We start from the raw sequence: 25,866 nt of genomic DNA on the forward strand, positions 1-25,866 counted from the left end.
GACATCAATTCACATTTACACACAATTTCTACTTTTCATTCATATTTATTATTTATAGCATTGATGATTCAGATGGCAGGGGTTTGGGACGCATCTTCAGTGATGTATCCTGGCGTCATCAGGTGTTTCAGCAACATCACAGACACCCTCAGCCTGGTGACCCAGCTGGTAGGGATCTGGCCCCATCCTTATACAGCTACCCATAGAATCAGTGCTCTTGATTCAAAGCCACCTTGTGTCTTTGCGGCTTAGACTCTAAAACCCCTGTGCTCGTCTTCAAATCCGACTCCTCATCTTTGGCTTTCGTCTCCTTAAATCCAAAACCTACCAAACAAACACAGTATCTTGGATGCTTCTTGACACGACATTGAGAACTTGTTGGGTGTTGAGATCTCAACCTTCTTTTTGCTGGCCTTACAATCTCCTACATACTTGGTTTGAGTTTTCCCTTTGCCGCATATGCAAAAATCTTTATCTAGTAAAGGACCCAGACAACGGAACTAAGTTTTCAGCAAAACAAAATGTATAACAGCAATTCGCGAACAAAATGCTTTCACTTTCACTGCGGTACTCATCTTAATCTACTCAAGGCAATGAGTTTTTGGCACCAATCATCATTTAGGGTTTTCACTGTTAATTTATTGACAAATAAATAAATATTACTTATATGATTTACAAAGGAGAGGAAAAATGCTTGATGGAATGTGATTTTAAGGAACAGTCAGAAAAATAAACATCTTTTGAAATTAGGATAAAGCTTTGATTCATTAAATTGGAGATAATTAGTGTGTCTTGTTTACATTCCTGGTCCAAGACCAGGAATGTAAACCACTAATGAGTGCTCCATTGTTGCATTCAGCTGGAGACCTTCATTATCATCCCAAATTGGCAAGTTAAAGTCTTCAAGTCATTTAGGGATAGCTCTATGTCATCTATGTGAGGGATGTAAATATTTTTCCTCTTCTGCATCCACTGTATACAGGAAAGACTTCAGGTAAGTAATCCCTCTGGAGTCACTTCTGTTGTGTGAGGACTAAGAGGAGATCAATTCTTCATTTTGTTCATAGAGGTCTGCTAGCTTTTTGAATCTTGGCCCCCAATGTCCTAAGAAGTCATAGCTTTGCTCAGAGCCCAACGAGTTCGATGAGTTCAATGAATCCAACGAACTGAGCGAATCGGCAAGTGAACCATTTCCCTCAAAGGCATATGTTTGCAGTGAATCATAGGGAGGTGCTGCCAGGTCAACATCTGCCTCCTGGAGCCTGTCGCTGATGAACTCCTGGAACAGCCTTTTTCTATCTTCTTTAGACTCTGACGTAGAGGGAAGTAGTGCCGGTGGTGCCAACTCATCAGTGGTGTCTTGGGCAGTCGGGTAGGTTTGATTTGGATGTCTTAGCGTGAACAAGTTAAAGGCCTCCGTGTCCTCCTCTCCCCCACCTTCATCATCATAACGCACAATGTTCTCACGGATATCTCGCTCATCATCCAGCAGCAGAGGCTCCTGCCTCCTATGTCTGATTGCAGCTATTACCACTACAATGCCTGAGGATGTAAGAAGGATTTAGTCAGTAGAACATTAATGGGTATTATTAGCAGATTTAGCAGTAGTTATGAACACATGTCCTCCATCTAACCTACCACCAGCACTTAATCTTCACATTGTGTTCTGGTCAAATCGGACCAATTTAAAGGTTTTATCTAAAAAAAAAAATTAAACACTTAGATACAAAGTACCTAAGATTTGAAGGTCTATAGTTAGTGTTCATATTAAATTAGCTACATTCACAAAGCCATTTTTTAAACTTGTTGTCATTGCATAAATTAATATCTTTATACTTTAAATAAAATTTCATCATCAAATCATTGATTAAAGAGAACCTGTAGAAATTTTAGAGCCTTCAATTTTCCAAAGGCAATTACGGAATTGACTTCCCGAAATGATATAGGCAATATTTTATTATTGATTTTCTTAAAAATTAGTTTTTTAATAATAATAAAAAAACAAAATCAAGCAGGAAATGCAAAATGACATGGAATATACCCTTACATGAATGTTTTAGGACAATATCACGCATTGACACACAATTTCCTCCTGTAAATGGCTCGGCAAAGATAGGAAAAAGTCAAATCTTGTGCAAAATGTCGGCAGACTTTAACCTCCTAAAATGAAAATAGCTATATGACATGGACTGAACCACCATCCATGTTTTTTTTCATTGTAAAACAAGTGGTCATAATGTCTAGATAGTGTTCCAAATGCTGATACTTCAAATCTTATGCCAAATGTTGTGAAATACAAACTCAAGGGATACCAATGCATGCATTTAGCAAAGCTCTGCAGCATATAGTTTGTAAGTAGTAATGATTTTTAACTCAATTAATCATATTATCCATGTTTGGAACGACTTAGGGAAGTTCATTAGCCAGCAAGAACAACTGATTAGGGAAAACAGATTAAACTAGAAGTAAATAGAAATGGTAAACTGATGTGGAAATTACATGAAAATAGAAGAATCTCTGAAAATAAATTTGTGGAAATTTGAAACTGGAGGCTCTCGATATATAATGCTCTCTTGATTGTTCAGTTTTTATGATTCTGAGTTTTCATAAAATGGTCATTTGTGGCCAGGTACACAACATTGTTTAACATGAAACTAACAATGAAGACATCACAACCTTGGGACTTTTAGAATTCTCTCATTGGCGTATTAATAGGAAATGCTAGTTTTTGCATTCTTGGTATTATTGGGTTTTGTTTGAGTTTTGTTTTGAGTTTCTATACTTTCGAGCAGAATTTCTCAATCAGTGGATCAGGAGCCAAAAGTGATTTGTGGATCGACTGCTTTTGTAGTTTAATTAAGAAGGCTTGTTTTTTCTTTTTTTTTTTTCAATTCTGTCAATGCACAAAGACAAAATAGTGCTTGAAATATTTTACTATTTTGTTCTTATAAACTTTTTTTTACATGTTGCCCATGTTTTTGGGTCCCAGAGCCTTAAGAGTTGAGAACCACTGCTTTTGTGCTCAGTATTAGATTACATTGTGTGTGTGTGTCCTTCATTCCAACAACAATTTGTTCACCAGCTTTTGTCAGATAGTGGTCACTCACGTTGGTTTAGTCAGTTTGTCGCTACACTGTTTGTCACAGTGTATTTTTGGTTGTTGGACTTATTTCTCAACTTGAATTACAAAACATATTTACTCAACGTGTCCTGTCTGGGAGTGGGGCTCTAACCTTCTCAGTACGCTACTCCTGACAAAGTGTTAATGCAGCATCTGCTCTGCTTGAGTTAATTGAATATAACATTAATGGTTGAAAATTCTGGGTTTAAACGACATTGCGTTTTGAAGACGTACCCAGCAGTGTGATGATACAGGTGAGGGGAATGGAAATCAAGGTGCTGAAGATGCCTGGCAGTTGCATTGACATCCCCTGACTACAATGCTGTTGGTTTCCATGTGTGTCACAGTTACAGACGGTAATTGTCAGTGTATTGGTGCTGCTGAGAGATGGACTGCCGCCGTCTGAAATCACAACTGGCAGGAAGTGCAGTGGATGAACTTGCTGAAGAAAACCGCCTCGAAGAGTGAGGATGGATGCGGTATTGTCTAGGGAGAGACAATGAGCGTCACAGGTGTAGCTGTTCTATTAAAAGGCTGTTGAGATGAGCTTACCGTTATTATCTCGCAGAGTAAAGCTCAGATTGTTCACAGTTTCAGTGTTTAGAGAAAACAGGAAGTGATGCCCATTCACTGGTTCATCGGGATCCACAGCACTCAGGATCTCAATCACCTGAGGTCAAACAATCAAGGAAACAGCTTTCACTGAAATATTTAAAGGTATCATCATCATGTCGGCTCATTTTGTGAACACTAATAATCTAGGTGCTGGTCATGTGACATCAGATTAATGTTTATCAGAGAGCATTTGGATGAGGCTCAGAGGCAGATTAAAGCTGATTTTAGAGATGATGTGGCTCATTCACAGTAAATAACTCAGATTATAAATGTCAGCAGAGTTTTAATGGCAGATGTTCCTCTGTACAGATATGCCTCGGTCTTTGCAGATGTGTACCTGTTCATTATACGTGTGCACACACGCACACACACATATACACATGACAGCATTTTGTTGTTGTTGTTTTAAATCTTCATAGTTTGATATGAATAAAATCTGCAGAGCTGCTTGATGACATGTCTAGATCAGGGGTGTCAAACTCATTTTAGTTCAGGGGCCAAATACAGACCAGTTTACCAAAAGTGGGCTACAGATTTTTTGTGGGAAAAAGAGCAAATTCAACTTTAATATGTCCTGGTTTGCACTTCCACGTTTAAATGATATATGAATGATAACGTACGTGATTTTTTTTAAAATTGAGAGTTCTTTCAACAATTTAAGAATGAAAATGACTGCTGTGATGTGATATAAGAACTGGAAAACTGGGCTCTGCAAAAGTGGATTTCAATTGTATTTGGAGGGGCTGAGATATCTACAACTGAATTAGTTGGGAAATTACAAAATGTTTCATGTTTTCTCTATCCTTTTTACTTAATCAAGGGGGCTAAATTTGTAGCTCTAAAGGGCCGGATTTGGCCCCAGGCCTTGTGTTTGACACATGTGGCCTAGATTATTCCACAGATATACCTGTCCGGGCGTTGCATTCTCACAGACAAAGGTTTGGTACTCCGTGGCAAAAGTTGGTGCGTTGTCATTGACATCCATCACAGAGATCAGAACCACAGCTTTCCCCACCTGTGACCGATCCACTAACAGAACATAACAGTAAAGCAAGCCTTGCATGTGACTGACAGAAGAAGCAGATGGTATATTTTATATGCACCATACAATCCAGGGACTCACAGCTCTCTGTGGCCACCACGGTGATGTTGTGAAGAGCAGAGATCTCTCTGTCCAGATGTCGGTTTGTCCGGATAAGGCCTGAACTGCTGTGAATGTCAAAGTAGCGTTCCACATCTGACTGCCTGTCAATAGAGTACCTGAGGAGAAGCAGGGAAAGGGATCTGTTGGTATCATACAAAACTAGTTGCTTTCTCATCCTACATTTGGTCTCACCTGATGGGGCTGTTTAAGCTGTCCGGGTCGTGAGCTACAACAGTTCCAACACTGGATCCAACGGGAGCTGCCTCGGAGACCTTCATCCGGTTGACAGGAGAGGAGAAGACCGGAGGTTCGTCCACATTCTCCACCAACAGTTTAACAGTTGTTTCATCAGTGAACGAACCCGTCGAAAGGTACAGAGTGTCCACGTATCGGTTTGATGCTTCGATGCGTAATGTGTAGCTGGATTTTGTCTCAAAGTCCAAAGGCTGAAAGAAAGATGTCAGAGAAACATGAAAATAAAAAATTACGTGATTGTTGAAGGTTGGACTGGATCAATGTTTCAGTTTTTAGAGTTTTATCATGTGCTTTTACTTGTGTTTTAGGGTGGCAGAGCAGCAGATTGAGATAAAAGAGGGCATCCCTCAAACCTCACATACAGGGAAGAAACAAAACACAGTCCAGAAAGGAGAATTGGTAAAGAAAAGACAGCTCCAATCAGCCAAGATCCAATAGAGAGCCTGAGATTTAAGGTCACTGGTTCCATCAGTCGTTGTCATAATCCCCACCCTAATACAAACCTTGTGATAGGAAGTGGTAACCCTCCCTCAAACTCTGAACAATATATCTGAAATACCAGAACTTTGTTGGGGGTGCTGAATTTAAAGGAAGAATTCCTTCTCAGCCACAAGACGTAATGGACACATCCAGGCTAAGAAATCTGGTCCGCAGTTATACACAAAATATACTGTTATAACTGAAATATCTTCTCCAGAAGATATCCTCTCCTTTGTAAACATGTGCATGCTCCCCAGACGTGAAATCTAAATTTAAAGCACTCTCGGCAGCTGTTGGGCAGCAGAGCCTCTCCTCTGGGACAGTACCACGGACACAACACAGAGTTGTTTGGACTAATGCACCGATCTAAAATCAGAGTTTAAAGCAATGCAGGAGGAAGACACAAAACAAACATCAGGCGGTTGAAGACCTTTCAGTTATTTTTGAGTCATTTTTAAAACTTGGGCCTGAAAAATATGACAATTCTGCAGAGAAAGCATGTTGACAGGCTGGTAAACATTACATCTCTAACCTTATAAAGCGTGACCAGTCCTGCCTGTGTGTCCTGATCAGTGAGAATCCTGAAGGTCCCATCCCCATCCAAGATCCTGTAGTCCATCTCAGCATTTGGACCAACATCCTGATCCATAGCTCTGACTTTGGCAACCACAGACGTCACCAGTACCGACTCTGGAACCCTGAACTGGTAACTTTCTATGACACATAGAAATAATACAAACCACTTAAAGATGGCGGCAACTGATGGCAGACAATAGTTGACAGCTATATAAAATAATCTTAATTTATCTTATTGTTCATGTCTTCACATCTGACTTATCTCTGTGTTGCTATTACTGAAGGTCCGACTCACTGCGAGGGAAGTGAGGCGGGTTGTCATTGACGTCAGTGAGTATCACAGTAACAGATGTAGTTCCTGACAGACCTCCCATCTGACCAATCATGTCTTTAGCCTGGATGACCAGGAGGTAACGGTCACGCACTTCCCGGTCCATGTCAGGGAGAGCTGTACGCACCACACCTGCAACCCAAATATCAAACTTTATTTTTTAGGTTGACTTTAGGTAGAACAATGATTAATTGTCTCAATTATCATACTTGTGTCAGATAGATAAAGACAAAAAAACTTCATTCACATATAAATCTAGGATTACAATTTACAGTAAATAATGGTTGATATCATGATTGTCTGTGACTCTCTAAACCAGACATGGGCAACTGGTGACCCGCGGCCACATGTGGCCCTCTGTGTAAATTAAAATTGACTCCAAAAAACACTCAAAGACAGCAAAAATACACAAAATGACTCCAAAAACATACAGATTGACAATGAAAAAAGACTTAATAATTTCATGTATTAATGCTTAGATTGGTTATTATTGTAAATGCTGACATAAATGACGTGGCCCGCAGATCAGACAATCACCCATTTGTGGCCCCGACTGTGATGTGAGACTGCTCAAGAGTTTTGTAAGATGCACAAACCCAACCCAAATAGCAACACATAACTAATGATTTATTAGACAAAATCACAATCAATATCAAATTGTTTCAATATGTACATGTAAACACAATTAGGATGCTAATCGAGTACCCCTGTCCTAATCAAATAAAATGCTTTTTCCACATCAAATGTTATGGGATGGAGAATGGAAATAAGTTGTAAAATTTTATTGACAATATACAGTGTCAGTTTGGTAAGTTTCAAGAGGCTTGAGGTATCTAAATTAGACCAAGATATGGTGCTCATGATGGAGGACAGGAAATGGGAAGGAATGTAACCAGAAGGAAAATTGGAGGAAATGGAGATGGACAAAGACATGTGGAAAGTAAATGTTTTAGACAAGTTTGTCACATGTCACAAAAACTAAACAAGACGTTATTCTGGTCCGTGATAATCCCTTTGTTTGGTATTTTGAGGTGTTTCCACTGTGATTTATTCTTGTTCAGGCATGTGTGGCTGTGTCAGGCTGATCAAGCGTCTGTATTTACCCGTCTTTGGCTCAACAGAGAAGTATGGATGACCCTGCAAGATGCTATAAGCCAGTCTGGCAGAGTGTCCATAAGTTGGATCATCAAAATCTGTAGCCACTACCGTCACTACAGATGTACCTGAAGGAGAACAATTTTTAGTGATGATGCAGCAATCGATGAATCTTGTGTCTACTAACAAAAGTCACAAGTTGGACAAAAGCAGTAGTTTAAGAGGTACAGTTTGGTTGTTGTGTAAGACACTTTACTAAATTTAGCTCAAACTGATGCGAGATACCTTCACTAACTCAGGTTCAGTGTCTTGCTGAAGACAAGGACATATTGATACACAGGTGGAAATCACAATACAGTTTGGTTGGTGTTTGACCTCACCAATGGGAGACCTCTCAGCCACACGGGCGGTGTACGGTCCATCCAGGAACTTGGGTTCATTGTCATTAATGTCCTGCACTTTGATGACAAACTGGGACTCGGGTTCGAGTGGCCTGTCTGTGTGTCTGTCCCGAGCCTGGGCTCTCAGGGTGTAGTAAGCCTGCTGTTCTCTGTCCAGTTTCTTGGTGGCATGGATGTCTCCAGTTTCCTCGTCGATGGTGAAGATGGACGTGGCTCCTTCACCGGTAAGGACGTACTTTACCTCACCGTCACCTTTATCTAGGTCAGAATGAAGCTGTGGAGCAGAAAGCAGGCTAATGATCAAATGATGGGCAGGGAAAATGTTGTATATTATATCAGATACAACACGTGTGTCATAGTAATACCCCACATTGATATTAGCATAGCCTAGCATAATTTATTGTTAGGCCCCTGGGCTCCTGTATATGTGTGAATTTTATTTTCCTATATGTTGCAGGTGGAGCTTGTGAACTGGCTTGGGAGCGTAATTAGGCTGACCAGGTGCAGCAACTCGCCTCTGTTCAGAAAGAATACAGTCGTCCTGCCTGAGGCACTCTTTCTGGCTGTTTTTTTGTAATTTTTTTTTTTAAAGTTTGTTTACTTATAAATGAAGATGCGGAAAGATGCTATACGAAGCCTCCTTTCAATCATGTCACTGCTTTGTGGCCTCAAACCAAGAAATGTGGGGGCTTGTCCAGGATTTTAACCTGTGACCTCTCACACCCTAAGTGAGAATCAGACTCCCGTCAAAAAGAAGTGAGGTTTGGGAATATATATTTTCATAAATTGGATTTTTAAAGCAAAGTATATCCACAAATCTACATTTAATTTCAACAAGATAATGTTTTTATGAAGAATACAGGCTAGAAGGAAAGTGCAATAAGTAATAGGAGAAGCGAGCATGTCAATAATAATCAAACAGAATAAAATTAACTGGGATTTTTTATATATATATATTTTTTTTACATTTTTCTAATTTAACTAGTTAGAAATATTTGATTTATGTAATCCACATTTTAAGTACTTTGCTTAAATTGGAAAAGACCTACAGATTTACATTCACTGTTTAACATGTTTAAACTGCCCTTCATGTAGCTGTACATTATATTTCGAAAATGTTTCTGTGCTTTTGGCAATTTGGTATAGAAGACCAGTGTTCCCAGTGTCTTGCAGACAGTTGATACCCCTGCTTTAAACTCTTTTGCACATTAAATGTCAATCGTTAACATAACATAAACCTCCTGGCTGTTTTCAATCTGAAACACTGACCATCTCAGTGATGTAGGTGAAGAAGTTAATGCTAAAGCTTTGAAACATCAGTTATGACACGTATAGGCTGAATCAGCTACAACTTTTTGGGATGCAAGAAAAGTCTTTAGATCCTTTGCTCAACCTGCGGTTGATCCACCCATCAGAAAAACTGTACCTTTCCCACATATAATGGCTCTTCTCCCGTGTACTCCTCCAGGACAAAGAACTGGTTCCACACCCAGCTTCTCCTTCTCCTCCTGTGCAGGGGTAGAGCAGCTGCTGCTCCATCAGACACCTGAGGGAGGGTCGTTGTGTTCAGCCTCATGGCTCCACAGCCCGTCTCCTCCCATGGGAGCAGGACAAACATGCTCAGAATGCTCAGAGCAACGAGACTGTTCATCTCTGAGGAGGAGGATTATGGGTAGAATGATGCAAAACTGTATGAAAACGGCCTTGCGATGGACTGGCGCACTGTCCAAGGTACACCCCCGCCTAATGCCCAATGAGAGCTGGAGATAGGCACCAGCAGAGCCCTACGTATCTGAAAAAAGGAGCAAGCGCGTCAGAAAATGGGATGGATGGATGTATGAAAATTATGTTCAACTATTGGGAAAAACGTGTCTTCATAATGTGTCAAAAAACTGAAACAAAACACAAAAAAGGTCTAATTAAAGGGCTTAAAATTTTAAAATGTAATGAAGTTCAGTGAAAAAGCATTAATTGTCTGTTTTACAATTGAAATCATCAAAATGACTGATGGAAAACAAAACTAAAACAAATACTAGTAAAACTGACCAAGAATAATGCAAGAAATTTACAAGAAATGAATAAATTCAGTCCAACACTTAGTAGCAGGAGATGCACACTCAGGAGGAGAGTTTAGACGTAGCCAGTCCGACCCTGTAGCACAGAGGAAAGATTGTACAGTTAGTGCAACAGACGTGTCAAAGTTTACCTAAAACATGAAATTTATAAAATGCACAAAAAGACATGTAAGGGAACATAAAAAGTCGCTCAACATTCACTCTAATGTTACCACAGTGCAAAGACTACTCTGCACCAAAGACACAAAAAGAAGAACGGTCAGCTCGGGTAAAGCCCAGAGAATTTACTGTACTTGGAGCACATTGCCTTAATTCTATAACATTTAAAGGATTTAAACTGAGTTTTGGGGAGAAGTTAATCAGATTATGATGCTTCAGTTTATCCTGTCAAATCTGCTCCAGTAAACAACACAAGCATGGGAATCCAACTAAGAGCAGAGCAGAGGTGGTTTGATGACAGAATTTCTGTTTTGCATAAATATTTCAAAAATTTAAAAAAGTTTATGGAAAAGATGGAAAGCGACAGCTCTTACTTTTGTCTACATGTCTGAGAGTCTTCGGCTGGTCTGCAGGGTTCTCCAGTAACAGATTTGAATGAAGACGGATGAAATGAGCAGGACCCTCGGGGTGGGAGACTTATACTCTGACCTCTTCTCTCTGTCTGTGGTCAGTCCCCTGCTGTGCCAGAAACATCATTTAGTTTGAGGGCGAAGCAGGGCGGGTGGGGTGGGGGGGTGATTCAGCTCTTACTGTGTCATTGGATGAGCAACTTTAGTCCCTCCCTTCTGTCTCAGGGAGAGAGTGCCAGTCCTTTTCACTCATACTATTCATGATTGTATTTTTACTCCATAATAAATAAAAATTGCTGGACTTCAATTGCTTTAAAATAACTCTCCTGCAGTGCAGATGTACAGGATGGACAGAGTGAGCCAGAATCTTCTGCAGGATTCACTTCGGGATTAGTTGACTAAAATGACAATGGCAGGAAGGTCTTAGGTTCAAGCCCCAGATGTTAAAAAGCCTGTACTAACAAGCATAACTCTGTAACGGATGAGGGCCAACCATGGTTTACCCCTCCTATTATCCTCAAATAGCACATTTTACAATCTGACCCCAGGGATATTTGCCTCCAGAAAATGATTTTCACACCATTGTTATTGTGTCAAGCATTTTGTTTATTTGTTGAATACAAAAATAAGCTATTGATATTGAAACCTTTACTTGTTCTCTAGCGCCACCACCAGGCCAAACTTTTAAATTAGTATTCATTTATCCTGAATAGTTTTTATCCAAATCTTCTCAAATTTACTGACAACATTAATGACCACAAGCGTATGTAACCCTATTGGTTGTGACTCTCTCTCACACACACACCAACTGGAGCCTTTTTTTTTTTTTAATTGCCGCTGTGTTTTCTGTCCACATTTACTGCAGCGATGATCTCTGCGTGTGTTTTCACCTGCTTGTCAGTCGTATTATTTTCTGGTACTAAAACTATCACCGCAAACAGTTCCAGATTTCATGAATCGCATTGCTCCTCCTGCATAGATTAATTTGCATTTCCTCCATCCATATTTTTGCTCCCCCTGGAAGATTCACCTACTATGCATATTCATTATTTAGGGGGAAACGCGCTAAATGGATTGAGGGCGCAATGGGAAGCGCAGTGGCGGCACACTCCTGATTCCCTGGGCTTTGTACTCCTCATTAGCACGTGGAGTGACATTTGCACATGTTTTAATACCTCTAAAACCTTTAGTGAAATCCGCCACTGAATGGAGTCAAACTGACCCCAAGGATAATTGGAGGGTTAATAATAACCATGAAGAACCAAAGAGTGTTACAGTAAGGGTACATAGAATTCCAAACATTCTTTTCGTCTTAAAGCAAATTTTATCAGGATAAATCTAAAATCACTTTCTTTAATCCTCACGTGTCACTAATAATTGTTGGAACAAATCTTTTCCAAGAGCTGCTCTCATGAACTCTGTGGCAGTTGTTGTCTTTTCCTCCCTTTCATCTGCTTGATATTACATCTGTACTCCTTTGTACACTGCTGCTGTTTTCCAAAATCACTGCCAAACATGAAGTCTTAGAGGACGCACTTATGTAAAATAGGATCTGTGTAACTCGAATCACCTTCACCTCTAAAAATAATCCACAATTTGATCAAACAGAAAGTACAGCAAGGAGGTCAGAGGTAAGAAGGATGGAAACAAGAATGACTCAATGATGAACATCAAATGTGAGATCACAACAGGATGTTGGTTTTATTTTGCCCTAATACGGGAACTGTGCAGTTTTCTAATAGGAGGCTGTGCACTGCAGCGTAATGGGATTAATCAATCAGGTGTGTGTATGTATCTTAATAAATCTAAAAAAAACATCAGGAGTAGGATTAAATGTGTAAACTGTCCGGTCAACAAATAGACTTTCTTCCTTCAAGATTTTCCACAGAGTATCCACATGCATCTTCTGACCTGTGCAATGAGACCTGAAGTGACTAAAGGAGGACTGAGGGCTCCTGCAGAGCTCAGTGTGACAGCAGATCCTTGAACTTTCCATCAGACAGCAGGGAAGATGAACAAAGAGCTGCAGGTGTTACGACTCAGAGCAGAGAGGGCAGAAAATAAGACCTCCAGTGTGATGTTGAAGACATCGAAACTTTTATCTCTACCTTTTGATCTCTAGAGCCTTTTGTTCACTTACTCAAATATTTCACCTGAACAATTTGGCCTTTTATACACAAAAATGGCTTAAATTAACAATATCAATAATTAGATTTATGTATGGAAACACACGTAAATTACTCCAATAAATGAAATGGCTAAATAATATAATAAAATGATGGCAAAAACACACAAAATTACTAAAAAAAACACACACACACAAAATGACAACAAAATAGACAGTGACAAAAAAAATTGAAATTATTCCAAAAACTCACAAGACTATTACAAAATACAACACAACGACAACAAAAACAGAAAGAAAAAAGAAAAAAAAGTAAGTAATGGCAAAAACAAACAAAATTAAATTAAAAAGGCAAAATTACTTCAAAAACACACAAAACAACAAAAGCGCACCCAATTTAAAATGATCACAAAAATGCACAAAACGATACAAAAAAACACAAAATAACTATACAAAACACCACCAATTATACATAGCTCTATTTGTTCTTGTATTAAATCTAAAGTTGCTTATTTTATTAAATGATAATGTTTTTCATAATTATATTAAATTATAGTTTTGATAACATGGACCTCGAATCAGATTAAAATCTTATTTTTGTGGCGCCCACTGCGATTTAAAGATACCCATTTCAGATATAAGCCTATTTATAGTAGTAGGTGATGTGAGCAGACATGAATTGGCTAAGTTCAAACGTCAGTGAGAACAAAACTCCAGGAAAACATTTAGAAATGTGTTAATGTTTTTCATAAGAGAATTCAGAGAAGGTGAGCATATGAGGTATAAATATACAACACGGAAGGTTAGGAATTTACTTTCTATTAATCAAACATAAGCAGGGTTGAAATCATAAGAAACGATTTATGCTGTTAGAACTTGTGTGTGCTAGAAGATCAGGAATAACAACATTTTATTCTAACCCACTGGATTCAGAGCGCATGTGCTGAAGGAATGTCTGCAGGTATGAGGAGGCGGAGCCAAAGAAGGGTCTCAGGTGTTGCCATCTCTGGCAGCCTGCAGCTCATCTGAGCTCAGGTGTTCAAAGGAATGAATCGGATGTGGCTCCAGGCGACACAATCAAACACACAAATGCAGGAGCAGCCGGTACGAAATGTCAGAGAAAGACAACAATGTGTACATTATCATTCTTCCAGGTTGCCTTTGTGTCATTTTAAGGGATTTTGTTTTGTATAAAATGATGCAAAAGTTATTCAGTCAAACAAACCTGTCTTTATTTTTCATGAAGGGATGCACATAAGCAAACTGCTCAGGTTCTTTCTAAATCTAATCATAAACCGCTGCCTTAGTGTGTCTCTGTGAAATAGAGCAGACCACAAACTGATTGCTTGTGTTGACCTAAAAAACACAGAGAATTAAAGCTGCAGTATGTAGAATGGTGAGAAACAACCTGGCTCCCCCCTCCCTGATTCAAAACGTATCGTCCTTTACCGACATCCTCATGAACGCACACAACTCTGGGACTCATAGCGACTTTTTTCTCAATAGAGACTAGTGACAAATGTAGGGACTTTATATTGTGCTATTGGAGAGTTTTCTGGTGTTTTAGCGACTCTGACATGAAAGCACATATCACTAGTTACTGTGAGGACAGTAAGGCTCACAGCCCCTCCTTTGCAACAGCTCATGGGGAACTCTGTTTGTAGAAAGATCTCCGATTGGCTGAAATCCCACGTCATGCTTCTGAATTTATATAGCCTGTCTAAATAAAGAGGCAAGAGAAGGTCCAGAGGTCTACCATCCACTCAGAACACTTTGAATTACAATCTGCTCAAAGATGATTATGGATATTTGACCAAATGAGGCAAAAAATAAATAACCATAACAATAAAATAAAATGTACATACTGCAACTTTAAATGGACGTTTCACCAGACTCCTGAATATATTAAAGACCAATCCTGAGCGTTTTCTCTTAGGAGATTATGTAATGCTGCTTCGTCTTCTGCTACACAAATCTCTTTAAGGCACAACTTTAACAGTTATGACAGTGCAACTTATACACATTGTCAGTGAACGACCTGACCTTGTTGCGTGTTTGGGGTCTTATCTTCAGAGGTTTTTTTCAAGATGACCCAACCAGGGGTGATCAGTCCTCAACCTGTGTACAGGTACTAATCTATGCCACCAGGAAGCCTTTATATTGCTTAGAGTCTTGGAACCGGTTTAAAGGACGCTTTACAAAGCCCCTGCAGCCTTCTTCAACAAGCTCACTATGGGCCTTCCACGCCTGCCTCCCACACTCTGCTACCAAAGGTGTATGTTTGGCTCACTTCTTGTCTTGAGCCTCTTCCATCTTGCTGTACCACTGGACTGTTAGCTCCAATGATAACTCTTGCTTGGACCCCTCAGACTTTTTCAGGGACACATCTGGCTCGTGACAGTTGGTTAACTAGTGAAAGGATAATCAATTAGGTTTTGTCTTTTTGACCGCACACCTCTCCACTGTCCATGCCCTGCAACACTTTCATAGGCTGTGTTCAAAATTGCATACTAACGTACTACTCATACTAAGTCTGACGTCAAAGTGAGTATATAGTGTGTTCACGTAAGATAGTATGGAAAGATTGACTACGTGTGAGAAATACCTGGATGTATAGCATATCGGGACATTTTTTAAGTATGCACGTTGGGCACACTAGTCATACTTAACCGCCCCTTGATGCATGATGAGAGCGGAATGTAAAATCGTCCTGGGACCAGCTTCAAGCTAAAAGTAAAACATCCCCGTTTCAAAACAAAAGCATCTGTTTTTGTCTTCCATTACCTAACGCTTTTGTAAATGAATAGGGCTCTTGTTTTGAAGTTTACCGGAAGTTTTGTATGTAGTACAATGGCGGGTCTCCAAAATGTTGGCATGAAATGTGTTTCTGCGAGTTTTATGGATCAAATGACCACATGTTGATATTGTACTTGGTCACTTTCTCACTTAAAATGTTTTCAGAACTTTCAAAGGTGGCGAATTAACGGAGATATTGAGCCTCAGTGTGCTTCAAGTTTTTGTGGTTGAAGGTTTGAAATGCATCTTGGGAAACTTGGAAGTATACTTTAGTAGGAACGGTCAACTTCCTAATCATGTTAATAGTATATAGTAGACAGTATGTACTCATTAAGTATGTAGTACGTTAGTATGCACTTTTGAACACAGCCATATTCTTCTCTGCCACACTGGACGGCTTATTTATCGTGCAGCAGCCAATAGATAAATGTATTAAAATACAACTTTGAGTCCAAACTCTCCAACCATTGGATGCATTGCTTTAGTGACAAAGGTGCCCGGATGATGCTAATAAACCCACATTGATCAGTGTTTGTATGTATGCTTACTTTTAACTAAATTGAGCACCTTAGCCATGGTATCTTAAACTCAGGTCTGTGTCTTTAACAAGTAAACAGTGCATGACTCTGCTTGACAGGAACACACCCAGGTGAACTCCTTAAGGACACACACACTGTTCCAGACAATTCAGAGGTGTGTGCTTCAGGAGTTATGTTAGGATTAATTAGACTTTAATGCTGCGCTTGTGTGGGAACCATTGGCTTCTCTCTCTCTCTCTGTGTGTGTGTGTGTGTGTGTGTGTGTGTGTGTGTGTGTGTGTGTGTGTGTGTGTGTGTGTGTGTGTGTGTGTGTGTGTGTGTGCGTGTGTGTGTGTGTGTGTAGGCTATGTGAGTCAGTTGTTTCTGCTCTATTTCACCTCAGCAAAATGAGATGAATCATCTGGTGTTTGCTCCTCTTTTCAACATTTTGAACATCTTAATCTATCAGCTGCTGCATGCACCGTTAGCGGCTCCTGTTGGAGAAAGCTTTTACTACGCCTCATCTGTTACACTGATGGCTTCCTCTGTATGGGGGACTAAAAATTATATAATTACAAATAAAGAAATGTGGAAATGCAACTATAACTATATATAAAAAACATGCATAATTGAAGAAATAAATATAAACGTATGGTATCAAAGACATACAAAATAAGTATTTAATTATCTATTTACTCATTTATGTATTTATTTCTGCATTTATTTATTAATTTAGGTATTTATTTAATTATTTTTAAATGTATGTCTGCATTTATTTATTTATTTGTAATTACGCCATTTTTTTTTTGTCCCCCATACATTTCAACAAAAGATCACCATGACTGGGAAACAATGAACTATCAAAACAGATAGTCCTAATTAAAAATGTGATGCAGTTAATACTTGAGAATTAAATTATCACAGTAGAACAACATAAAATAGTGTTGATTTTTAAAGAAACATTTTTTTTATTTATTGATTACACAAATTTAGTTCCCTTCAAGTTGTACATACAAAGCTCAGCTTTGAACGTCACTGAACCTGCAGCTTCTGAGAATTATTCAAATTCAAGCGATTTTGCTCAGAAATTGTGACAACCAACAGAAAAAAAGTGTTTTTAAATACTAAAGGTAAAATATATATATATAAACTTTATGTTAATTCGAGAAGAACAATATTTGTATATTGCATTACAAAGATTTAGATTTCATACGGAAAAACTAATATTTAGATTTAACTGTTACATTTAGATTTATTTGTCATGTGTACACATTTATCAATTATATAAAACACTGTTTCCCAAACTTTATTGCCCCATGTACCCCATAGCCTTTATTTCTTATTGCAAGTACCTCTTAGCTCATGTTATACATAATTTATTTGTGTCTCCAGGCTTATCTAAACTCCTGTATCTCGTCCAACATTAACCTTGCATTTAGGCCTTTTTTATTTATTTGTTTCTGATGTTTTGCTCATTTTAAAATTTGAATTTCAACTTTTGGTGTATTTTGAGAGTTGTGCCACAAATTATTATTGATGGATGAGTTAAAAAGTATCAAAAAAACAAAAAAAACAAAAAAAACCTAATGATTAAATAAAAAAAATGTTTCTGTGTACCTCCTGAGAGGTGTTCAAGTACCCCTAGGGGTACACGTACCCCAGTTTGGGAACCACTGGAACATGCTGTTTTACGTGAATTTGACTCAAATGAAAGAAAAATGAGCTAAATGTGAGGAAATGTGAGCTAAACAGTGACCAAGTTTTTACATTTGGCACCCCATACACTGATTCTAAAACCACCACAAACCATCCAGAAACGACGGATTACGGGGAAATAAGCACATTTGGCAACATTAAGGCGAGCCCACCAACCCACCCCACGTGGGAGGATAATCGTGAACGAGCAGAGCCCAGGGCACGCGCACAGCAGCAGCGCCACTAGTGACTGGTGAAGCGACACAAAGAACAATGGGAGTGACGGTGGACACCATCAGACCTGGAGATGGTAAGATTCAGATTCTTCAACATCTTATGTTGATGGCTGTGTTGCTAAATGTCGAGCTTTGCCAGTCTAACCAGTGTCCGTGTGTGTTTTTTAAACCAGGAAAAAGTTGCCCTCAGCGTGGGCAGACGGTTTCTGTGCACTATGTCGGTAAGACCAGCACCGTTTCACACTGTTGGAGATGATTGTGTTCGCTTTTGTTCAAAATAAACGCGCAAACTCGGCTCAGTCCAATGTTTTAACGACATTAGAGAACATACTAGATGATTAAATGTCACTACAGCTACTAAGCTAGCATGTGTGTAGCCGTTTAGCATCGAGCCGAGAACTGGGCGTACGGCAGTCGGTCTTTAAACGGTGCGCTTTCAAAATCTATATTTCGCCATTAAATGTTCACATAAACAAAACTCAATAGATAAGAGATAATTACAGACGCACAGGTGAGTTTCCATTCAAACTGTGTCCAGCTAAATATAGCTAACAATAATGCCGTGGCCAGGCCCTGTGTATCAGATTACCTGGTTTCTGTGCTAACTGGTGACTCGCTTCCTCTCTAGTGCTGAGGAATGTAGCTCTGACCAGTTATTGGTATCTTTTTTTTTCTGTTTTTACTCCGTGACGTAAGAACTTAGCACGCCTTGTTAATTAAGAATAGTTTGCTCACGAGATAATAAAATGTATGGGTCAAATATGAATAATTTAACACATTAATTCACTAGCTGTACACAGGGTGCCATCTAGTGATACAATAGGAATATACACTTATTCCCATAATGGATACATTCTGTTATCAGTTGACACCCATAACATGTGTACATCTAAGCTATGGATAAGCATAACTCTCAATAAAAAAAGAAGACTTATGTAAACATTCTCTCACACACCTTATACATACAAATAGACTTAGATATTGATTGTAATACTTATTTTGTCTTTGGGAACAGAAACAAGTTGGCATGAAGAAGAAAAACTATAAATATTATAAAATGTAAATACATATCTAAAATGGGTAGCAAATTATTGTAATAATTTGTCCTTTATTAATCACAGTGAAATTCTTGATTGTAAATCAAGGAACAACATTGTGCACACATTGACATGCATAAATAAGACCATGTATTTTTAGCCAAGTGCCTCATAACTATGTTGCCTATATGTAAAGTATTTTAGGTTTAAAAAAAGAAAAAAACATATTTACAAGTTGGCTTGTGTAAACTTTCTTACTGCATCCCCATATGAAACCTGAACCATTGTTGTAGCCTCTGTTTAATAAGAAATACTTGTATGTGTATGGCAGTTTGTAAATACAGGTTTAACAATATAAACCTCAACAAGTGTTTACCATTTTGAAACTAGCATTTCCTCACAGACCAAATAATTCTATTTATGATAGTGTGACTGATATGTTTGACGATGACGAGCATTTCTTTGAACAGGCACACTGACAAACGGAAAGCAGTTTGACTCCTCCAGGGACCGAGGAGAGCCTTTCAAGTTCAAACTTGGACTTGGGCAAGTCATTCGTGGCTGGGATGAAGGTGTAGCACAGGTAAGGTGACAAATGTAAGAAGCCTTTCCTAATATTTATCCAACTAAACCAGTTTACCTGATGCACTGGTTTCATTAAAGGGGGTAAAATATAGCTTGGAGAGTTGTTTAAGTATTTTTATTTAGAGTCTGTGTGAAGCAGAAATAAATTTGTGTTGTGAGTCACACCACAGAAACATGTCATTGACCACTGAGCCAAATTTGAAAGATGAAAAAATATGCTAAGTACATAAAATTAGGTCTCAAAATCATGTTAAAAAAAGCATTTCTCTCTGCTCTGAAATGCTGGGGGCGTCAGTTAGAGGTGCTGGACCCGTGCCCACACGTGGGAAGGAAGGCGATGCCTCCATGTATTAACCCTAACCCTATGAGAGAGAGAGAGCAGTGTGAAAGCAAAAAACTTAGTAAAAATCAGGCCAAACAAGGTGTCGGCACAAAGGCCTTCTCCGCCCGATTCTGAATATGTGCATCCCTCATGGGTAGAGTCAAAACTGCACCCGCTAGAGGCGAAAAACTAAATTGCGGCGTATGAAAGTGCTAATTTCATTGAAAATGTGGCACCAGCGGACGCATTTATTTCCGAGTCTGAATGTGGTTTGTTTTTGGCTAGGGGCTGAATTGCGCCCACTGGAGGCTGCAGAAGTTATGTGCTTCAGCAGCAGGGTCGGGTTTATGCTAATGAGGGCTCTGTTATGTAACACGGCCCTGATTTCTGACCCGCCCAATAAATCCTGAACACCGAAATTGGAAACAGTTTTTGAAGCCTCGTGCCACAATTAATATATAAATGGTTGAATGGCTTTGTACCTGTTTTAAGGAATACATTTATGACCTATTTAATGTGTTAACAATTTACTTTACACAATCTTTAAGATTAAGAAGATGATGTATGCGTCTTAACTTACCTGTGGACAGTTGTCTGCAGAGGTTTTGCCCAAAAATCTGCAATTAGAAGAGATGAGAAAAACAGCGTGTTTATTTGTTTTTTCATACAAACTAGTCAAAGAGAATCAACCACCTGTTGTAGACTAATCCTCATGTCTCAGCAACAAGGATGATGATCATGAAATCTATTCCCAACTTGTCTCCATTCACATTATCATAGTTGGAAAGTAGGGCTCATGTCAGCATTTAGACTATTTTATGTCTGCAGATGTTTCAATGGTGGTGGTTAATGTTTTTGTAAGTTCCAATGAAAGGGTCATGTTTGTTGTTGATTATGGTGTAGGAAGATGGTTCTGCAGAGAGAAAGCAAAGAAAACCTAAATGCTGGATAAAGCACAGCTGTTTTTATTTTCAGTCATTGATGTATAATCCAAAGTAATGTCAAACACCAGAAACCATGTCAGTCCTTCTCTAACCCTCCTTTCACCTCCTCCACAGATGAGCAAAGGCCAGCTGGCCCAGCTGACGTGCACACCCGACTTTGCGTACGGCAGCGCTGGATACCCTCCCATCATCCCGGCTAATTCCACCCTCATCTTTCAGGTGGAGCTGCTTTCATTCAAGTGAACAGAGTACTTGGTCCTTTGAGTTTGTCATCCCACCCCCACCCCCACCCCCACATCTGTCCACTGAAGCATGAACCAATCGTTTTAGAAAGCACCAGGATTTGTTGAGGTCAAAGCACTGCTGTTGTATCGATGCTAAAGTGACACCAAACGTAATCACTTCCAATGGAAAATGTTTATAAAAAACTAAGGACAAGAAGTGAAAGTGGTATTGTAGGAAATGCGTAAGAAGAATTCTCAGACAAACCATTCATTGGTTTATTTCATATTTTCCTTCTGCTCTACCAGTGTGTCCCTCAGTGGTGCCACACTACATATGACAAACTATCTAATGAGAGGGTGGTTAATGGATTTAATAACTTAACAGCTGTTATGTCCACAGGGTTGAGCCAATCATGCCATTTTCTTTTTAAAAAATCCTTTCACAGTACATGAAGTTTGTAATGAGTCCTTTATCTGGTCAGATTGATTTGAACACTATGATTGTGACCAATGAGTGCAGCTCAGGGTGACTAGTTTGCCTTCACATCTTACTTGCCTGTCTTACCTTCAGTTGTTAATCGTCACATTAGGATGTAGAAAATTAGGCGTTTGAACAAGTGACACTAAGTGCATGTTCACAAGTGTTTTACTCAGTAGTGAAGCTAGCTCGGTGTAAAGATCATCCACATATATGGCCTTTAATCAAATGTTTACTTCTTTACTGCTTGTGTTGGTTTTTATCCCTCTAAGCATCACCTCAATATCAGCACACTTCTTACAGCTTGTGACCTGAGTTTTAAAATTGTATTGCTGTTGAACTGTTCTTCTTTACACAAACTTTATGAACGGCTCCTAAGGGCATGCTTTTCTTCAATTCCTTCATTCTTCTCCATCTGAAACCTTTCTGTGGATTCATTTTTCCTGATTAAAAATGATTTACAGCTCAAACGTGTATTGTGTATTGAATGTATTATTGCAGCTCGTCTGGGATTAGCTTTGATATTTTAGTATAATCAAAAGAGTGATTACTGTTAATGTCAGTCTCAGTAAATTGCACTGTTTGGACATACTGATTATGATTAACTGTTGCATTATGGATATTTTTTTTAAGCACATGCCATTGCACAGAACCTTACTATTTAGACATTTTTAATGGCATTTGATACATTTTAAAAATGTGACTCGTACTCTGAACCATTGAATGAAGGACCTTGGTAAATAACAGGAAATGCAGTTTGAGACCATTTTTGCAATAAAAAGTAAAGTGAAAAGTTGCCTTCTCTAAAACAGCACATGGTTTAGAGAACATGTGCTTAACTAATGGGTTTCAAACGTCATTAAAGTATGGTAAATGTGCTGAAGCCATTTTTTTTTTTTTTTAATAGTTATAGAAAGATAGGTTTAGAGAAACCTGTACCCAGCAATCAACTTTACTGTTAAAGTAGTTCTAATGACATACCTTTGAAGCATCACCCTTTGGATGCAAAGCTGCATTTGGTGTGTTTTATAGGGTTTAAAAATGACATTTTAGCTAATTCAGTCCTGGATCCAAATGACCTATATGTCATTCTAACAAACTGTCTAAAAATCACAGTCCATTTGTGTCAGACTCACTTCAACTAAAATTTTTAACACATTCGCTCTCCAATATGTGACCCCATGTTACATTTTCCGGAAAGTCGGCCCAGCCTTGGATCATACCCGGAATGTTGGCTACACCTGTAGGGTCGGTCCAGCCTGTAAACAAACCTGGAGGATTGGACCAGCCTGAGACCACACCCAAAAAGTTGGCCCAGCCTTGGACCACATCCGGAGTGTCGGTTACACCTGTAGGGTCAGTCCAGCCTGCGGCCACACCCAGAGGGTCGATCCAGTTAGGGTTGGCCCAGCCTTGGACCACATCCATAGGTCGCTCCAGCACTAACCCACATCCAAAGGGTCGGCATAGCTGGGGTTGGTCCAGCCTAGGGCCACATTGCGAAGCTTAGCCCAGCCCGGAGAAACATCCATAGAGTTGGCCCAGTGAGGGTCGGTCCAGCTTGAGACCACACTCGGCGGTTCAACCCAGCCTGAGACCAAGGCCTGAGGATTAGCAAACCTGGCACCAAACCCGGAGGATCGGTGCAGCCTGGGACCGCACCTGTAGGGTCGGCCCAGTGAGAGTCAGTCCAGCCCGAGACCAAACCCTGAAGGTCGGCCAAACCTGGTTCCACACCCGGAGAGTCGGCTACACCTGTAAGGTCAGCCCAGCAAGGGTTGGTCCAGACTGGGACCAAACCCGGTGGGTCCGGCCAGCTACAGTCGGTTCAGACTGGGCCCACACCCAGAGGGTCTGCCCCGCCTGAGACCAAACCCTGAAGGTCAGCCAAACTTGGGACCACACCCGGAAGGTCGGCTACACCTGTAGGGTCGATCCAGATTTGGACCACTTCCGGAGGGTCGGGCCAGTTATGGCCGGTCCAGCCTGGGACAAAACCTGGAGGGTTGGCCAAACCCAGAGGGTCCACCGACAGTCAGTCCAGCTTGGGACCACACCCGGAAGATCGGCCCAGCTAGGGTCAGTCCAGTCTGGGACCACACCCGGGAGGTCGGCCCAGCCTGGGACCACACCCAGAGTGTCGGCTAAACCTGGAGGGTCAGTCCAGCCTGGGACCACACCCAGACGGTCAGCCCAGAAAGGGTCGGTTCAGCCTGGGATTAAAAAAAAAAAAAAAAAAATTAGAGAGCTGCCCAACTAGGGTCGGTTCAGCCTGGGACCAAAAAAAAATAAAAAATTAGAGAGCTGCCCACCTAGGGTCGGTCCAGCTTGGGACCACACCCCGGAGGGTTAAATAAATACATTTACATTATACAATAACTAAATAAAAAAAGGAAAAATACGGAAATAAAATAAGGTTGAATAAATAAATAAGGTTTAACAGTCCAACTGGGGGCAGCTGCTCGTCCTTGCATTAAGTGGTTAGCCTGTTGGCTTACAAAACAAACAAAGGAGTTGATGTTTATGCACATGTTAAGTTACCAGCTAGATTTATATGGACAAAGGTTAATTCAATGTAAGTTTGAGCTGTTCAGACTTCTGGACTTGTTTGCCCACATTTTTGTGCTACGACGTATTTATAACAACTAGGAATGCACTGAAATTAAAATTCCATAGATGACAGAATCACATCAAACATGTACAGGCTAAAGTTTTAAGTAGCAAATTTTCTATAATAAATAAAGCAAAAAAGGTGTTGGTTCAGAATAATTTCACACTCTTCACTGTTCCTTAGTCTCATCATGCTTTCAATGCTGTTGTGAGGTTTGAGGCAATAACTACAAAGCAGCATTACAGCCACTAACCAACATTCAAAAAAGAAAAAATATGGATCATTTACAACATTGGCCATCAGGAACACACAACCCCATTATTTCTGCTGTCCAAATTACAAAGAATTACAGACATGGTAAATTAACAGCTCAAAGTATGTGCAAAGTTAGTTATTAGTAGTTTGTTTGTTCAAAACAAACAATTCAATCCCCCAGTGTTTTTGAAAAGTATTTACATTTAAACATTCTCAAAATTATGTTAAAGCATTATTTTTCCTAACTAATCATGGTAGCATAAACAACGAGGGATCACATGTGTAAAATGATTTTGACGACACGACAACTCCTGTGTGAAGTTATTGATTTTTAAATCTTTTTCCGGTGTTACAATTTGTAGACGGTCCCTGCGAGTTTGAGACACAGTCGGCTCCGCGTAGACGCCAATACAAATTCCTAAACGCGAAACACGGCTAGTTTTGAGGAAAATGCGGTTGTAGCTTGCATAGCAGTTCACCTCCTGGTCCGAAGTCCTTCTCTGGTCCCGTAGAAGTCAAATGATAACTTTTCTCTGTGTTTTGCTGCTCACAAAGAACGTTGAAGATAAGCATCCTCCTCGTTTCCATGGCTACGAAGCCAGTTTACGCACACGCTTACAACACTCATCAAGATACACGGTATATTTTCCTGTTTGTATCTGTGAGCATTAATGTGACTTCTCTTAACGTTTTATATTACCTCTAAAAATAAAATAAAATAAAATAAAATAAAATAAAATATTTACGCAGGGTGACCAACGTGGTTTTTCCCGCACGTGACCACTTTTCGCACATTCTGTCTGGTGCTAAAATTAATTGAAATCACCTGGTAAGTTGTTGTTTTTTTAAAATAATGCAGAGGTTGGCATAGATATCCCAATTGTTTACTAATTTTGCACTTTTTGAAAAACAAAAAAAACCCCAACCCCCACTCCAAATGGATGTCCTTTAATTATATATCAAAGAGCTGGCATCTCTTTACTTACTGTCTTTGTTAAACTTGAATGAAGTCGGTTAGCCTCCGTCTGTCGTTGCCCTCTGTTGTCAGTGGAATAAACGTCTGTAGATGCAGGTCCTGCTTGTTAATTAAAGCACGGCCAACACTTCCATAATGAGCGGAAAGTAGCAATACTCATAATCAAGTTCATTAAAATCAGGTGTTTAGAGTGACGTCACACGTTGGTATAAAACCCTCCACCATGCACATATAATTTATAAATTAACCTTTGTCTGGTGAATTCAACTATTTAACGCTAATTTTACAGTTCAGAGCCGAAAGAAAAAAGACAAAGAAAAAGTTGTTTACACACTTTAACATGCACGAGCCACCGAATGAAGTGTTCAGTCGGAATCTCTGTTAACATTTAAAACGTCATAA

At 39.6% G+C, this 25,866-nt stretch overlaps 2 protein-coding genes across 4 annotated transcripts; one reads left to right on the forward strand and one right to left on the reverse strand.

Moving 5' to 3' along the window:
• Positions 1-842: 842 nt before the first annotated feature.
• Positions 843-25,505, reverse strand: LOC114458983 (cadherin-7-like). 3 transcript variants are annotated; one of them, XM_028441362.1, is made up of 15 exons: positions 24,968-25,058; positions 20,557-20,593; positions 10,627-10,768; positions 10,088-10,169; positions 9,445-9,810; positions 7,998-8,292; positions 7,626-7,745; positions 6,487-6,654; positions 6,148-6,329; positions 5,073-5,326; positions 4,860-4,996; positions 4,644-4,765; positions 3,674-3,791; positions 3,356-3,607; positions 843-1,542 (listed from the first exon to the last, which is right to left on the reverse strand). In XM_028441362.1, exons 5-15 carry the CDS (start codon positions 9,667-9,669, stop codon positions 1,034-1,036), a joined length of 2,382 nt encoding a protein of 793 aa, XP_028297163.1. In that variant the 5' UTR covers positions 9,670-9,810; positions 10,088-10,169; positions 10,627-10,768; positions 20,557-20,593; positions 24,968-25,058; the 3' UTR covers positions 843-1,033. The 3 variants fall into 3 exon arrangements, with proteins under 3 accessions (XP_028297163.1, XP_028297162.1, XP_028297161.1); XM_028441361.1 differs by lacking the exons at positions 843-1,542; positions 24,968-25,058 and adding an exon at positions 25,475-25,505 and having other exon boundaries at positions 3,558-3,791; positions 10,627-10,771; XM_028441360.1 differs by lacking the exon at positions 843-1,542 and having other exon boundaries at positions 3,558-3,791; positions 10,627-10,771; positions 24,968-25,013.
• Positions 17,983-21,315, forward strand: LOC114458985 (peptidyl-prolyl cis-trans isomerase FKBP1A-like). The gene is made up of 4 exons (XM_028441363.1): positions 17,983-18,106; positions 18,206-18,253; positions 19,540-19,652; positions 21,035-21,315. Exons 1-4 carry the CDS (start codon positions 18,070-18,072, stop codon positions 21,161-21,163), a joined length of 327 nt encoding a protein of 108 aa, XP_028297164.1. The 5' UTR covers positions 17,983-18,069; the 3' UTR covers positions 21,164-21,315.
• Positions 25,506-25,866: the final 361 nt, after the last annotated feature.

The sequence above is a fragment of the Gouania willdenowi genome, unplaced genomic scaffold (assembly GCF_900634775.1).
Source record: "Gouania willdenowi unplaced genomic scaffold, fGouWil2.1 scaffold_228_arrow_ctg1, whole genome shotgun sequence".
NCBI classification, from domain to species: domain Eukaryota; kingdom Metazoa; phylum Chordata; class Actinopteri; order Blenniiformes; family Gobiesocidae; genus Gouania; species Gouania willdenowi.